We start from the raw sequence: 16,967 nt of genomic DNA, 5'->3' as shown, positions 1-16,967 counted from the left end.
TTCAGCATGGACCGTGTTTTTCAAAATAGTAGAGTCCAAACAATCAAGAACTTGTGTATAAGGGGGCTTACCCAGAGAGAGAGGACAGGAATTCAAGGTAGGGATAACTTCTTTGGGATCAGATGAAAGGACCTCCATAGCAGGTTGCATGAGTCCAGAGAAGCCTCTATAGCTGACTGACTCCTCAGGCCCTTACGTGTCATCCAGAAAAGGGGGCTGTGCCTAGAAACTCAAGAGCAGAGACAGAAAAAAGTAGCAGCAAAGGGAACAACTCTCTAGGTAGCAGGGGCACAATCCCACTGCTAGATATATAAAATCAGTATCAGACAGATAAAATGCAGTTTAAAAAAAATGAAACTAAGTTATTTGGGAGAGAAAAAAAATTCACTGAATAAAAGTGGTAACTAAGGTGAATCAATAGATAAGTCAATAGAAACTACCACTAAAATACATTAGAACGCACAGATATGAATCTTACAATAAAACCAGGAAATGCATAGGGAGAGGTGTATTAAATATCAATAAAAAATGGTATATAGAACTTATGAAGGAGCAAGAGTCCCACAGATCTGCAAGTAGGTCCAAAGTCAGAGTAAGGAACGCCTGACATCTTAAAGAGCTGCCAGAGTCCGTCTCTTCCTCCCTCACCCTGATGACTGATATAAGTTAGAGCGCCCAGTAGGGCAAACTGAGACCCTGGCTTAAGATGCTCACTGTGTCACTGTTGGTGAATAGGATGTCCGTTGGACAAGGACACAGCTAAACGGAGAATCCAGCCCTTACTGCCTCCAGGGCTTAACGCCGCAAGGGCGGTTGGGCCGGCAATAAGAAGCTCCTCCAGGTCACGTGATCAGTCACATGATGTTCATAGACTCCGCCTCCTCCTGGGAGCCAGGGAGGCAGCAAGAGCAGCGCTCGCAGTGCTGCTTTAGGTAGGTGTTAGGGTACACAGAGTTTAGCAGTTGGCAGTGTTGAGAGCCCTTCAGAGGAACAATACCAGCCTTAAGTTTTAATGTAGTCTGGTAAACTCCATAGGCATCTGCTTTTTATATAGTGACACCAGCACCCTTTGTACAGTGTTTAAATACATTGTCTTTTGTGCAATACAGTTCCCAAGAATAGTAGGACAATGTTTGCCTTACTTATCTTTTTCCTTTGTGGGTCTAGCACACACCATTTTATGTGGAGTGCTGGGGGAGGTATGGGGGGGGGGCTTACATAGTAACTCCTTATACCACTTATGTAGCATTTTGCTACACTAACGTGAATGGCTGGTGGCAGTGGTTTCCTTTTTACTACTTTTTGTGCAATGGTTCTGCAGGCTGATTTCTCAGCTGCAGTACAGCACCCAAGAGTGAGTATTTTACCAAAATGGCCCGTGTCTTCTTTTTTTTGCTATTTCTCATTTGTTAGTTCCTTCTGGGCTTTTACTCTATTGTTTAGATCCAGTTTGAGTCCATTATGCGTTTTGCCTTTGAAGGACTTCAGTCCTGAAGCCCACCCAGGCTCCTGTATGTCTGAGAAGGCAGGAACTGAGGAAGGAGCCAGAAATTTCACTGGACTTTGTAGGCATGCCTGGCTGAAACCAGTTCCAACTGGGCGGGTGGCTGTCCTAGAGGACGACCCCAACCCACCCCATGTGTGATTGACAGTTTAGTGCTGTGAAGGAATGGGATTTTGCATATAAGGCAAGGGTTTTGGGACTACAGGCAGTCAACCACTGGAACATCAAATCCAAAGACGATGGCACAGAGACGACCTGCTTCGTTCTGGGCCAACCCCTGAGTCACTATGACTTTCCTGGGCTGCAATTTCCCAATAACCAGGGTACCTGGACCACCAATGAGTGCAACGTCTTCCTGAGAACGAATCCAGCCAAAACTTTGTGGGCACCTTCAAGGACCTCCAGAAGCAGGAATTCTTCATCCAGAGTCCCTGTACCAGAGTCCAGGACCGAGGGACCAAGGAAACTCCAACCAGAGCTGGCTGTTCTTCTTTGCACTGAGAAAAAGGTGCCAAAACCACAAAGACCCGCTGAAACAAGTGGAATCCATTGCTGCAGAGTCCCTCTCTAGCGTGGTGCCGCAGAAGCCCGCCAGACATCCTTTCTTTCGTCTCCACGACCAGGAACAAGGGTCTGCATCGCTGTTTCAAGAAGGAACCCAGCCCGAACATCTGCTTCAATTCTAAGGTACTGTGGGGGCTTTGGGTTTAACCACCTTTAGCCAAATATAGTGCTTCTTAGCTTGGGGCATGTTCATTTGTATCTTTTTCAATTACTGCAATTCACTTGTGCAGGCCTAACAAGTTGTGCACCACTTGAGTGCCTGGATTTTTCTTCAATGAAGTACTTACTGTTCAACTATGTTTTTCTGAGAAGATTGCCTCAAAACTTGAACTGTGCTATTAGCTATGGCTGTCCTGGCACCCTAAAGGCATCCCTTTTGAATCCTACTGGCTTTGGCAGTGCTTGATCCCTTACAGATTTTAACTGTTACCCTATTATTGCTGTGATAAGACTGCCTATATTCCTCTGGAGAAAAGACTGTTAAAGTGCTACAGTGTTCTATTCTACTCTAACACTTCCCTCCAAACTCAATATTTTGTTAAACCATAAGTGGTGCTACTGACCTTAACTGATGTCACTCTGTGAGCTGGAAATGTTTTGGTACAAAAATAATTTACTTTGTATTATTGCTACTTGAATAATTTGATTCTGAAATTCTGCTTGATCTTACTATTAGTTGCTGCGTAACAGTGTGTATTTGCTTTCTGTATATAAATACATAAGTTTAATATAACTTTTAAAGTGTGTTTACTTGTCTCTTCTGATTTCATTATACTGCTCTTTAACTCACAGTATCCCTTCTAAGATGAGCTTAGCCGTTCAGCCATCCTACTGACTTCTGTAGTGCATGCCTATGTTAAAACTTGGGTCACTAATACCAAGCGGATAAGTCTTGAAAAGCCCACGCCAGTTGGACTCCGCACCCACAAAAGTGGAGTTTGCCTGGGCAATCATGTTTGCATGGCTGCCAAAAAGTTGAATGGTGCACATGTTTATTGGCCAGCTGGGATGTCCTAAAGTCTCTTTACGTAACTAGTCACTCAGACCCATTTACGAGGTCACTTGCCTGGAATGTTGTTAAAGTTGCTGGAGAGATTATACTGCCTGGAGGATCTCCTGCTTGCTGTAGTCTGAGTGCTGCTGCTAATCAAACATACATGCTCCTAGTAATGAGACTGTCATTCAGCCCTCTGTCCTCACCTGAGCTGCTTGTGAGCTGAATGAAAGGGTCACCATTGTGCTTCCTTACTGCTGCTGTGTTGTCTATTTTTTGGATTACCTGACTGGCTTCCAGCCATCTCTAGCGGCTCTGCTTGGAGTCCCTGCCCAGGAAACACAATGGAATCAAAACTGAGTGCAACACCAGTTCTGAACTGTGCATCTTTGACTTCTTCTAGTAAGTTGCAAATCCTCTCATGGGGCTTCTGATCTCCAATCTGTCACCGAGTTTTGAGAGATTTTCACAATCCGCCCCGGTCACAGATTCTGAGACGCCACCCTATTGTGGTGAAGGGGAAAGACTCGAATCTCTAACCAAAAACTATCTGGTTAGTGGAAATGAGCAGCAAGGCTTAGACTGAATTGGAGAGTGGTTAAGGGTTCAGCTATGGACACTGTTAGGCAGAATTGTATGCAATACTCTCTGGGACCACCATTACAATTAGGACTGCAGGTGTAAGCAAAACCAACCTTTATTTATAAGTCTGTACTACACCGTTTTTGTTACACAGACGTCTTACAATCACAGTGGTTCAAGTAGACACTCGGTTTCTTGGTAAAACACTTATAAATTTATTACACAGTCATTTAGAAAACATTCACGAGAAGGAGGAAACTTAATATCATACACAAATGCACTTCAATACCAAACCAATATGTTTCTGAGTAGATTATGCTCCCCTGAAATAGGAGCAAAACAGCATTTCAGTTACTTTAAATAGCAGCAAAAAGGCACAAGTTAATAAAATAGACCACAAATACTTTCTTAGGCAGTGCAAATAGTTTCAGTTCACTAGAGGACTCGATTCAGTTCGCCAAAGTCAATGGGCTAGTGTCTTGGATAGGAAAGAGCAGTTCTTGTAGTAAACAGTAAAGTCTTTGCCAAACTTTTCAGAAGTAGTTTGTACAAAAAAGAATCATATGTTGGGTCACAAGCTGATTAGGCCTGCAAGTTGGGAAAGTTTCACAAACTTTCACCGTGAGAGGTAAGTTCTCTCAATCGGGTTGGCACAGTACCTTAATATGAAGAAAAGATGCAGCTGAAGACGTTGGTTCCTGGCAGTTCATTGAGATCTTGCTGTTCCTGAGCCTCAGTCGTGGGGATAAGAAGGAGGACATTGGGGACTCATGCACTGCAACACGGGGTCATACAAGCTGGCAAAATGGAAGATCTTTGGTTCGAGTAGCTGTCGTCAAGCGCACAAGCTGGTGTCCTTCCCACTGGTTAATCCTAACCAGCTCCGAGAATGGTATCCAGGTGGCTTATGAGTTGATTGGTCCTACCAACTCGAAGGAAGAACTCCTTGAAGGGGCTTCTGTGTCGAGATGAACTTGGCAATTCAGATCTGCAGCAGGGATTCACTGGGCAAACCAACTGTCCAGGAGATGCAGCAGCCGTCCTCTTCCAGCTAGTCTTCGGTTCTTTCGTTCCAGTCGTCAACTCTGCTTTCCATTCCAAGAGACTTGCCTTTTAAAAGGTTTTCTCCCTTTCATTCCAGCCTAGCTGTCACCCACCAGAGTGCATTTGGGTCTCCTGGGAGACTAAGCTCAAGGAGTTTCGGGCTCCTCCCTCATTTCCTGGCCACCCCAGACACTCCGGCACCAGAGGCGGTCTTCAGTCCTGAAGCCCGCCAAAGGCATACGAACAAAGGGACCAAACCTGGTTTGGCACGGAGAGTAAATCTCAAGAAGGACCTTTCTACAAAGAAATGGCGAAAAAAAGAAGACTGGGACCATTTTGACAAAAATGGCACCCTTGGGTGCTTTACTGCAGCTGCGAACGCAGCCCACAGTAAATGCACACCACTGTAGTTGAAACGAAACCACTGACCCCAGCCATTCAGTGAGAAAAGGATAACATAAAAATGTTACATGAGAAACTAGACAAAAGGAGATACTAGGTAACCCCTCCAGCACCCTATTGTCAGATAGTGTGTGCTCGGTCTAGAAAGTCAATTTCACTTTACTGCTCTGGGAAACAGTAGCTTATCCCAGAGAAGGTATTTAAACCTTTGGGAAATCTGAAAGAGTTCGCTGTGCTACTGCACTGAAGGTGTTGTGTGACACAATGTAAAAGATGCCTATGGAGTTTGTCAGACTCCACAACCTAAAGAAACGCAAAGCTCAGAAATCTCCTTAAAATACATGAGTGTGAAAAGGGGTCTCGCTCTCTCCAGGTTATAAAAAAAAAAATCAAGTCCTCAAAATCCAGCAAAGTTGCTGGGGGTCTCTAAAATAGAGGGAATAAGCACATTTCTGGAATTCTCCCCAACACCCTCTCATCCTTCCCAAGTAGAAATTGGGTCCTTTCTCTCTGCTTTCACTCTCTACTTGTGGTGTTCCTCATGGATCTTGTAAAGACCGGAGGGGGGTGTCTGTACTCCTGCTCTCTAGATATGGCTGAGGAGACGCACAGTGGACCCCAGCCAAGATTCTCTATTTGGTAAACGTGGTCGAGCAATCAAGGCCTAGCTTCTGAGGAGGTGATGTGGGCTGGTTCTTAAGTACAGTTTAGTCCCCAAGCACCCACAAAGGAATGGCCACACACTGTTAGTTAAAACACAGCTCTTTGTATAAATAAGGTTCAAGTTATATACACAATCACTATAACACATTTTGTGCTCTGGCAATTCTAATATGGTAAATATATACAGTTCTAGGTGGTTTCACTATTACTTTGATTCCATTAAAATGCATCAACTGTACTCAGTTCAAATAGCATACAAATCAACACAGCAATACGATATCAACCATGGACTTGGGAGGAAAACAAGTTGGGTAGACAGTTGGCAGAATACTGAGCCCCTACAGTTAGGCACAGTTCTGTATGAGGATCACCCAACCTGGGCGACCTGTAAATGAAGATGCACTGCAAGTCCAGTCCATGTACTGTCTATTTGAGTCTTAGCTCCTTCTGTTAAAGTTCTACTGCCCCAAAGTACATGGTTTCGTAGAGTTCTTCAGTGAGTCGTCGACAGGCCCTTCTTGGACGCACTCCCTTACAGGCAGGTGCCGCGGGTCTTCGAGATTCGGTGAAGAAAAGTGGGAACACTGTTGTGGTGGCGGTAGCTTTGGTTCTTGCGGTGCTCGTTGACGATCGGTCGAAAATGTCCTGCAAGCTGAGGTGTGCGGGGCACATGGACAGCGAGTTTTCGTATCCGCGAAGCGGTACTGAAGCCTTTGGCCCAGCAAGGACATCGAGTTGTCTGGCGTCTCTGCGGTCTTCGGATGGCGGGAAACCCACCAGCAGATTCTCCTCCGTAGTCAACCTGGTCTTTCTCCGGCAGGACGAAGCGGTGACGGTGATGAACAAGGGAGTCCTTGGATGAAATGTTAGGCAAAGGGAGCACAGCAGCTCCGGTTGGCGATGGACGGCTGTCCGGTGCTTCTCCTCGGCGGTCCCCTTCTCCAGTCGGCAGCCTTTCGTGTCTACCAGGGAGCTTTGGCAAAGAGCAGCTGGTGCATGATGGTCCCTCGTAGCTCGGGAAGAGGTCTCCTAGCCAGGTCCTCTCTTGGATCAGTTCTTGAAATCCTAGCATCTTTCAGATTGCAACGAAGGGAACAGTGGTTCACCTTCTTCTGGCTCGGCTTCGAGAGTAAGCATCAAGCATCACCTTCAGCCTCTGAACAATTTCTAGCAGTGAGAGGCCCCCAGATATATACTGTTGACCCCCCCCATTCACTCGGCTGGGTCACACTCGGGCAAGCAATCACTTAGAAGGGCATTCAGGCAGCCAATCGGGCGCACAGTGCATTCAGGCCATTCTTCTCCATCCAGACACTCAAAACGGGATGTGGATTCGTACTCTGCCTTCCAGCACTACACACTGCATTCATGCCAGTTTCAGGCAGGGCTGTCTCGGTCATTGTGTCAACCACCAGATACTAGACACCCATAACACAGAATGTGTATTCATGTTGCACTCCATTCACCCAGGTCCCACCCCACGGACGTACCCACAACAGTCATTGGGAGGGCTCCAGCCAGTCTGGCCTGGACTTCCCCACAACACCATATATGGAACTTCCACCCAACAGCCAGTCAGGTGGAAGGGACAGAGTCTGGGCTTTCCGGGACTTCGGGTAATGTTAGGTAACGGGCAATAGAAAGCAAGAGGCCACAGGGGCCATCTTGTTGCCTATCAGGAATCCACGGATTCCAATGACTGGGCCTGGGCATCCTAAAATGGAGGACGCTCAGGACACCTGTCAATTCAGCTCTTTATTATCCCTTTTAGATTGGCCTTATGTGGGTGGGAAGTTTTCTATTGTAGTTGGTTTGGCCTTCACTTCTTAATACAGAATCCTGATTCTGACCCAAGCCAAGATGGAGTTTCTCAGTGACTGCTCTGATTGACTAGAGAACCCTGCAGAACAACAATGAACATTCTAAACTGTCACTCTTCACCTTTCATCATCTAACACCCAGCTGAGAGGACATGTGTAGTGGCTGCTCCTGCTTTAGTCTTGGGCCTGGTGGATTTTATCCTTCAGGCGCTAGCAGTTGAGCGGCTACTCTCTAGAGGGTGTCGGGAGAAGATCTTTGTTTACGAGGAAAGTGATCGGAAGACAGGAAACCCTGAAGATATTTAGAAATCATTTTGGAGATAAGGGACTATCTTTTGAGATTTTAATTCTACTGCTTTGCCTTCATCTTGAAGTCGTTTGAGAGAGAATTCGTAAAATGTTTTCTTGGAGCCTTTAACTTTGAATTGTTTAAGTGCGTGAACGTTGGTGTTCGTTTGAAAGTAAGCGTGAGGTTTAATGTGTGCTATGCACGTGAGCTTTTTATCGCGAGAATTCCTCGGCGCGAGAACTTGTCTGCCCGAGAACTCTACTGCTCGTGTGTAACCAGCATGTGTGTTTCTTAGCGCGAGAATTAGTCTGCGCGTGAACATAAAAAGAACGAGTGTTATGCGTGTGAGATTCTTATCGCGAGAATTCCTCGGCGCGAGAACATTTACGCGCGAGAACTCTACTGCGCGTGTGTTTACCAGCTTGTGTGTTTACCAGCTTGTGTGTTTCCTAGCGTGAGAATCCTTCTGCGCGGGTACTCTGCTGTGCGTGTGTTTTCAAGCGCGTGTGTTTTAGCGCATGAACTCTGCAGTGCGTGGACTCTTCAGCGCGTGGAATTTTAGCGCATGTTCTTCTGCGCAGGTGCGCCTCAACACGTGGACACTTCAGCGCGTGTGATTTCAGTGCGTTTGTTCTTCAGCGCGTGTGCATCTTTGCACGCGTTTCTTCAAGAATCTACGTACTCATTTGTATTGTAAATAGTTTGGAACTTAAGAAAAGAATAAAACAAAGACATTACTAAAGATAATCTTACTGGAACAATTTGTCAACTTTGAAAAGGCAAAAGAGCAAGACTTCTCAGGTTTGCCATGAATAAGAAGTTGCTGTAAATTTCAAGAGACTCAAGTAAGAAAGATTTTCAGCTACTTCTGCAAACTTCTCTAAAGTTTTATTAGAAGAACCAGGTATGATTCTTAACTTATTAGTTATGGATTTAAAGTAAATTCTAATCATTGAAGTTAAGTAAGTAATGAGAGGATTTGCATCTGTTTTCTTGTATTCTCTGCAGGTTCAGTTTCGGTTAGTCTTGACGCAGACAGCCTGGTGTTTTTATGTTATTCCACTTCCTCCTTTCCCTTAGGGGTGTAGTTAACTGAGCTGAGTTGTATTTCTGGTTCTGGGAGTTACACTTCAGGGGGATTGTCGGGGGTTCAGCAGCTTCCGCGGACACAGGAACTCTCAACCCGACACCACCAGCCCATACCCTGCCCCGTGGCCCACACAGATGCCCAAAAACATACACTAGAAGTACAGGGTTGTACTCCCACCTGTGGGTGCTATGAAGGTATCCCAAGGGTCTGTTCACAAACCAAATAAAGGAAGAGCCGCACCACCAGGAGTTCCACATGAACTCCTGTGTGGAAAAACAGTAAGAACATGCATGATAAAAAGCAATAAAGGACAAGGATACGGAGGCCCTGTCCTTCGGATGCATTTCCAGCATCACAGATCTAATCTATCCCCCCCTGGTTCTTCAAAAGCTACTGGCCCCCTTGGCCCACATGATCTCTTCTTTCACCTCCAACTTTGTGTTATGCAGATGACACACAGCTCTTTCAGGTTACCCTCGGCCGCCGCCTCCTCCCTCACCCCTGACTGTCTCTCCACAATTCAGTCCTGGTGTGCTGCTAATGATCTATGCCTTAATGCCAGTAATACTAAGATAATCCTCATTGGGGACCCCTGCTCCCGCCTTCCCACTTGCACTCTGGCCGGCCTCCCTTGGTCCTGTGCCTTCACCCACTGGTGAGGCAAAATAATCTGTGGGTCATCTTCGACTCCACTTTCTCCTTCTCTTCTCACATCTTGGTCATCTCTAAATAGTCCCACTACCAGCTTCACTTTTTCTCACTTTCCCCCAGAGGCTCAGTCTCCAGAGCCCTGGTTCTCTCTAAACTGGACTACTGCAACAGTCTTTCTCAATCTTCCTACTCTTACTCTCGACCTCTTCAACTTAACCAGAACAGAACCACGAGAATTATCCTTTGCCTCAAACCCAGGGACCGCATTTCTCTGGCACTAAAATCTCTACACTGCTCCCTGTGGCTGCAAGGATCAAGTTCAAGTCCCTCTGCATAATCCACAAGGCTTTCTGAGGCCGGGCCTGCACTACCTACAACGCTCTCTCCCTAAATACTCACATTCTAGAGCCCTCCGCTTGGCCTCTTCCAACTCTCTGCCGGTAAGCCGTTTCTCCAAACAGAGTTTCGAAGGGATTGTGTCCTCCGACGTATTCCTCATCTTAGATATATCCTTCCAGCTCTGCTGGCCTCGAACATTTTTTTCTCCAGAGGGCGCTGCGCGTCGACGTCCCTCGAGTCGATATCCTTCGACAGCCGCCGTATCGACGCTCGACGTCATCCTGCCTATAAAGGCCGCGCGCAGCGTCCGTTGCTCAGTTCCGTTTTTCCACGCTACTCGGTGCCTCGGAATACCATTGCTCAGTTTTAGTCAGATAATCCTATTTACCTCGAGTTATTCGATCCGTACTCGATGGCTTCCTCGTCGGAACCGACAACTCCTCGATCCGGCTTCAAGAAATGTCGAGATTGTGGGAAAAAGATGTCGTTGACCGATCCTCACAGAAATTGTCTGTGGTGCTTGGGAGCCGAACACCATTGTTCGGAGTGCGAGGACTGTATGTCCATGACAGCTAAGGCCCTGAAGGAGCGTAGGGGGAAGCTGGAGAAAGGTAAGACTTTTAAAGCTTCTTCGTCGACGAAGTCGAGACATTCGTCTCCTCGTCACCATTCGCGCTCCAGGTCTCGGAGTGGGTCTCATCACTCCTCGAGATCGAAGCACTCGAAGAGGAGACGTCGAAGATCCCCTTCTCCGTCTTCCTCTTCCTCTGTTTCGCCAAAAAGAATCCCTTGCCCCACGAAACATAGTTCCCGGGCTGAATGGGAGGAATTCAGAAAAAATATGATGAGCGTCTTCGAGAATGCGGCCTCGACCCCCTCGAAGACTGCCGAGAGCGATGCTCTGGTCGAAAGACCCGAAGGTCAAAAACGCCGGCGAAAGAAACCTCTCGAACGCGTCTCGAACCCTCGAGTAGGACTATGACCTCCAAACCTTCCTCGAAGGTTCCGTCGTCGACGTCGATGTCTTCGACGCCGTTGTCGAAGGGACCTTCGACACACGGGTCTGTCGACTCGAAACCGGCCTCGACACCGGCGCAGAGAAAAGTCACGGTGACCACACATCCAGTGACGATCCCCAGGCCGTCGATATTGTCGAGTAGAATTCCAATTCTGTCGAGGTCCTCGAGGCCTCCACCTCTGTTTTCGACGACTTGCGAGAATTGAACAAATTCCTCAGGAAAGACAAATTCAAGATGGTCACTCTTTCTCAGATCCTCCAGGCCCTTCAGTTTCAGGACTGGTTGGTATCTCTGGACCTTCAGGACGCTTATTTCCATGTGCCTATCCATCTCAAACACAGGAAATACCTGAGGTTCGCAATTGGCAACTCTCACTATCAATTTCGAGTACTGCCATTTGGGCTGACCTCCGCCCCGAGGGTCTTCACCAAGTTAATGTCGGTAGTGGCTGCAAGTCTAAGGAGGGAAGGGATTCACGTCTACCCCTACCTGGACGATTGGCTGATCAGAGCAGTTTCTCCGGAGCAAGCTCAGATCCAGCTAAATCACGTGTGCTACTCCCTTCACAAACTGGGCTTCTCCCTCAATTTAAAGAAGTCTCAAATGATACCATCGCAGAGACTCCAGTTCATAGGAGCGATCCTGGATACTTCCCTGGGAAAAGCCTCGCCACCAGAGGTGAGGGCTCAAGATATTCTACAGATGGTTACCAAGTTCCAACATGCCCAACGTCTCCCAGCCTTCAACTTTTTGAGGTTGCTAGGCCTCATGGCATCCTGCATTTTCCTTGTGCCAGAGGCTCGCCTGAGAATGAGATCCCTCCAGTGGGCACTGAGGACTCAGTGGTCACAATTCTCAGGGAGAATGACAGATCTTCTTCAGGTTCCCGGCAGGGTGGCTCGAGACCTTCAGTGGTGGGCCTGTCAGGAGAACATTTTGAAAGGACAGTTTTGGCAACCCTGGCCGGAGATAACAGTAGTCACGGATGCCTCACTCACGGGGTGGGGAGCCCACGCCAACGACTTGACCATCAGCGGTCGTTGGTCTCCATCGGAGTCCAGACTACACATCAACCTGTTAGAGCGGAGAGCCATCAGACTTGCGTTGAAGGCTTTCCTGCCAGCTGTACAAGGGAAGAACGTCCTGATAATGACGGACAACACGGTGGCCATGCATTACCTCAACAAAAGAGGAGGCGTAGGATCACTACCCCTGTGCAGAGAGGCGATGCAGCTCTGGTTTTGGGCAATCCAAGAAGGAATCTCTCTATCGGCAGTTCACCTAGCCGGAGAGAAGAACTTGACAGCGGACGCTCTGAGCAGGCAGAACACAGTCTCCCACAAGTGGGAGCTAGCTCAGGAAGTCCTTCAAGAGATCTTCGCCCTTTGGGGAACCCCTCAGGTAGATCTGTTCGCCACCAGCCTAAACAGGAAATGCGACCTGTTCTGCTCAAGGGAATTTCCTCCGAGAGGAGCTCTGGGAGATGCGTTCATAGTGGACTGGGAGTTTCCGCTTCTGTACGCGTTCCCACCGGTCCCTGTCATTCCTCAAATGATCAGGAGGTTGAGAAGATTCTGGCGAACCATGATTCTAATTGCCCCGGATTGGGCCAGGAGAATGTGGTACCCGGACCTTCTAGACTTGTCCATCTGCCCTCCAATTCGACTTCCGCTCAGAGAGAACCTACTCTCACAGAAGGGAGGTCAGGTTCTCCATCCAGACATCAAAACCCTCAACCTTCACGCTTGGCTTCTGAACGGCTGAGGTACAAGGATTGGGACCTCCCTGATGATGTTATGGAGGTGTTGCTTTCGGCAAGGAGGCCAGCAACAAAGTCTTTATACCGCTGCCGTTGGAACAGATTTTGCAGCTGGTGTAGAGAACAGAATATCGACCCATTTTCATGTGGTACACCAATGGTTTTGTCCTTCCTACTATATTTGGCAAATTCAGGCCTTCAAGTTGGCACCATTAAGGGCTATCTCGCAGCGCTATCTATCTTTAAGCGTACTGCGGAGGAACCATCCTATTTCAAATTACCCTTGGTAATACAGTTTCTAAAGGGGTTAACCAATGTTTATCCCCCAAGACCATTCCAAGTTCCCCTATGGGATTTAAACTTGGTACTAACTTTCCTGATGGGTACACCTTTCGAACCTCTCCATTCTTGTTCGTTAAGATTCCTTACCCTTAAGACTGTTTTATTAATAGCACTTACATCTGCTAGAAGGGTGAGCGAATTACAAGCTCTTTCTTGTAAACCCCCTCATACAATCTTTCACAAAGACGAAGTTGTCCTGCAAGTGAAGCCTAATTTCCTCCCAAAGGTAGTTTCTGAATTCCATATCTCTCAGAAGATTACCCTACCATCTTTCTATCCTCCTCCTCACCCAGGGAAAGAGGAAGAGAGGTTACACAGACTAGACCCTAGGAGGGTTTTAAGTTTTTACATTAGTAGACTAGCCAGGATAAGACAGGCAGACCAGCTGTTTGTAGGTTACGCAGGTCACAAGCTGGGGTTACCAATAACTAAGCAGACCATTTCCAGATGGATCATTCTAGCCATTCTGGAATGTTATAAACTGGCAGGGAAAGAGCCCCCTCAAAACCTTAGGGCTCATTCGACCAGAGGTATTGCAGCTTCATCGGCCCTCAAAAGAGGCGTGCCGATATATGTGCGGCCGCTACATGGTCGTCTGTCCATACCTTTACACGTTTTTACAATCTGGATTCCTCCTCTAGTCAAAAGACTAGGTTTGGAAGGGCTGTACTGTCTTCTATTCATCAATAGAAGACAGCGTGAAGTCAGTACTCCCTCCTCCGAATATAGAATACTGCTATGGGAGCCTATCTAAGATGAGGAATACGTCGGAGGACACAATCCCTTCGAAGAACAAGTTACTTCTTACCTTGTAACGTTCTTTCGACGGGATGTTCCTCCGACGTATTCCTCATCGACCCTCCCATCCATCCCCGCCGTTCTACTTCCCTTGTTGTTGCAGCTTACGCTCCTTCAGGGTGATTAGTCTAGTCCAGACAGTAATACTGTGGGCTACAAAACGGAACTGAGCAACGGACGCTGCGCGCTGCCTTTATAGGCAGGATGACGTCGAGCGTCGATACGGCGGCTGTCGAAGGACATCGACTCGAGGGACGTCGACGCGCAGCGCCCTCTGGAGAAAAAAATTTTCCGAGGCCAGCAGAGCTGGAAGGATACATCTAAGATGAGGAATACGTCGGAGGAACATCCCGTCGAAAGAATGTTACAAGGTAAGAAGTAACTTGTTCTTTGGGGGTAGAACCTTATCCTTTGCAGGTGCCTCTCTCTGGAATAGCCTACTTGCCTCTCTTCGTCTTGAACCGGATCTCCCTGTTCTGGAAACTTATCAAGACTTTCCTCTTCTCCTCTTTCTCTCTCCCTCTCCACCAACCCCCTGATCCTCTCTCCTGCTCTCCTCCCAACTCTGCATAAGTTTGATGACTGGTAGCCTGGTGCCACACAGGTCCCAGGCTCCCACACCAGAACTACACTTGCCTTCGGACATCTGCACTTTGCCTCGCATTTCAGCACTCAGAACACGTCCCATGTGGGAGGCATCCTCCTCTGCACTTATCCCAGGCCCCAGATGGACTGGGAGCACTTGTTTCCCGTCCCTTGCTCTTCCTTTCTGCACAACTTGCTGGACCATTAAGTGCACTAGGTCGTTTTTTCTGTCCTCCCTTTGTTCTTCCTTCCCTAGCTTGGTTACGCCTGCAACACTTGTGCTTAGACGCATTATTGATGATGACCTATCCTCATTCAATATGATTGCCAGGCCTAGCAATGTAGTTTATTCTCTATTTTCTTTTCCCCCTCCTGCCCTCTCTCTCCCCCTACACTCCTCGTCATGCACTTACTATCTGGCAAGTCATTAGAACCTTGCAGTGCAGCTTATTGATGGTTTTCTCTTATTCTCTCCCTTCCCTTCTGTTGTACACTTGCACTAGTAGAAATGCCTCTGGCTAGTACACTAGTTAATTTTTTTAGACCATTTGGAAAATTCAAGGCCTAAGAATGACTGTTTTCCCTGTTCCCATCCCGCCTTAAGCGCATTGAAGCACTTTGCCTATGTATACGCGCTTTACAAATGGTTACAATTACAAGCCAATTAAAAGAAATGAGGTAGAAAAATCCGCTGCCACAAGCCCATCTTGGACTCATCATGCAAATAACCACAAAGTTTTGAAAAATTGTCGACACACAAATATCCCTATCACACCTCGCTGCAAGGTGAAGAGTGCCGTGTAAAATGGAAAATTTCACATTGGGGAAGAGTTCTCCTGCCCTGATAGCCAAAAGGACTGATCAGTGACCCCAAAGCAATCGAGCTTAGTATGGAAGTGAAGTAAAAAGGCTTCACTTGCCTTCAAAAGTCGAGGGTGGTACCAACAGCAGAACATTGGGGCTGTGGGGATGTTCCATAGATGTCTATTGAGGTAAAGCAGCAAAAAGAAAATTAATTTCCCAACAGTTACTTTCTAGTATTTTAACTTTGTTTTGGTTACATAAGTGTATTTTTATACTATTTTAGAAAATCTATTGCTTGACCATCTGTGTTGACTGTTCTTTGCACTGAACCTTTGACATCCGTAGTCTAAGCCTTACTATTCAGCCTTCTTATAAAGTGAGCGGTTGATGAGACCCTTGTGGTAAACCTTTGCATGTTCAGTTAGGTTGGCTTGTTAGAACACTACATCGTTATTAGTTTTAAAAACCTTACCAAGAACCCATGCAAATTTGCATTCTCACCAAAACTGTCTGAACCAGAGCTCTGCATGAAGGAGACCAATCAGGCTCTTAATTTTCTTGAAAAATAGAATTTCACTGGGTTGAATAGGCTTGAACTTCAAAAATCTGAAGTTGTTTGGAGCCCAAAGTGTCAATCCTGCCGGTTGCAATTGGTGCTAAATCCAAACCATCAATATCCTGTAGCTTGCCTTACTGTTTTCCATTTCCTCATCGCTTCAGCAACTTGTGTACATACTGTATTGCTATAAAATGTGAATATACGTTTTGTACTAGTTTTTTTATTATCTCTTAACAGTCAAGAAGAACAGTCTACAGGCCCACCATCTCCTCTGAGTGCCAAGAGGCGTGCCCTTTCTCGTTCAGCATTAAGATCTCACCAGCCGGTGGCAAGACCGATTTCTGTGGGGCTATCGAGGTAAAATACTTTTTAAAAAAGGGTGTGAAGAATAAGAGGGAAAGTTCACACTTGAAGTATCAGGGTATCAGGACATGGAACCTCCTATAATTAGGTGGAATGGGCAGAACCATTTTCACATTGTGTATGGCAGACCATGAACTACTACTTGTTGAATTACCCTACTTTGGAAATATTGAAATTTGGATCAACACTGATTTTACAGAATTGCTAAAGGTCACAAGATATTTGGCACATTTTCAGTGCAGTAGCAGAAACATTTTATAAAGTTGAATTACCTGTGCTAGGACCTAAATCGTCACAATGGTCATTTTGGTTCTAACAGACACTTTTTAAGCTTGTTTACTTACACCCTGAGCCCCTGTCCATATAACTACATTACTTTAAGGATTGATTTACAAATACAATTACCATTATGCTAATTTTGAATTCCATGTAATTCAACTGATGTGTACTAATCCACAATAGTGCAGTGCACAAAACTCTTTAAAATAACATTCCAGATTTCTTTTGGAGTAGTCCTAGGATGATTTTTGCATACAATGGGTCAGTGGATGTTACTCTTACGTTGCTTGGTTAAACTGAAAAAGTTCTTGATGGCCAGTATTAAGGGCCTCTGTGGACTGGTTACCTATGCTGAGACCCCTGATTTTGGTTCTATAAAGCAGGCTTGCCATTGAAGTGGGGCTGTTTGAAAGTCATTACATAATGCATGCTGTTAAATTTATAAATAACCAATATGTACTTGGTTGCTTCGACTGAAGTGAAGGTGGAATTCTATATAAGGAAACTGGAACCCTGT

General features: G+C 46.4%; 1 protein-coding gene across 4 annotated transcripts in view; it reads left to right on the top strand.

Moving 5' to 3' along the window:
* PHRF1 (PHD and ring finger domains 1) overlaps positions 1–16,967 on the top strand; it is a 1,334,933-nt gene that overhangs the window by 791,230 nt on the left and 526,736 nt on the right. For all 4 annotated transcript variants that reach the window (XM_069624056.1, XM_069624055.1, XM_069624053.1 and 1 more), the window contains exon 12: positions 16,046–16,165. In XM_069624056.1, coding sequence (XP_069480157.1) covers positions 16,046–16,165 — 120 coding nt within the window. The remainder of the gene's footprint in view (positions 1–16,045; positions 16,166–16,967) is intronic.

The sequence above is a fragment of the Ambystoma mexicanum genome, chromosome 11, assembly GCF_040938575.1.
Source record: "Ambystoma mexicanum isolate Mex_15411 chromosome 11, UKY_AmexF1_1, whole genome shotgun sequence".
Taxonomy (NCBI): Eukaryota; Metazoa; Chordata; class Amphibia; order Caudata; family Ambystomatidae; genus Ambystoma; species Ambystoma mexicanum.
Note: the sequence above shows the minus strand (reverse complement) of the source record. Positions and strands in the feature narration are given on the sequence as shown.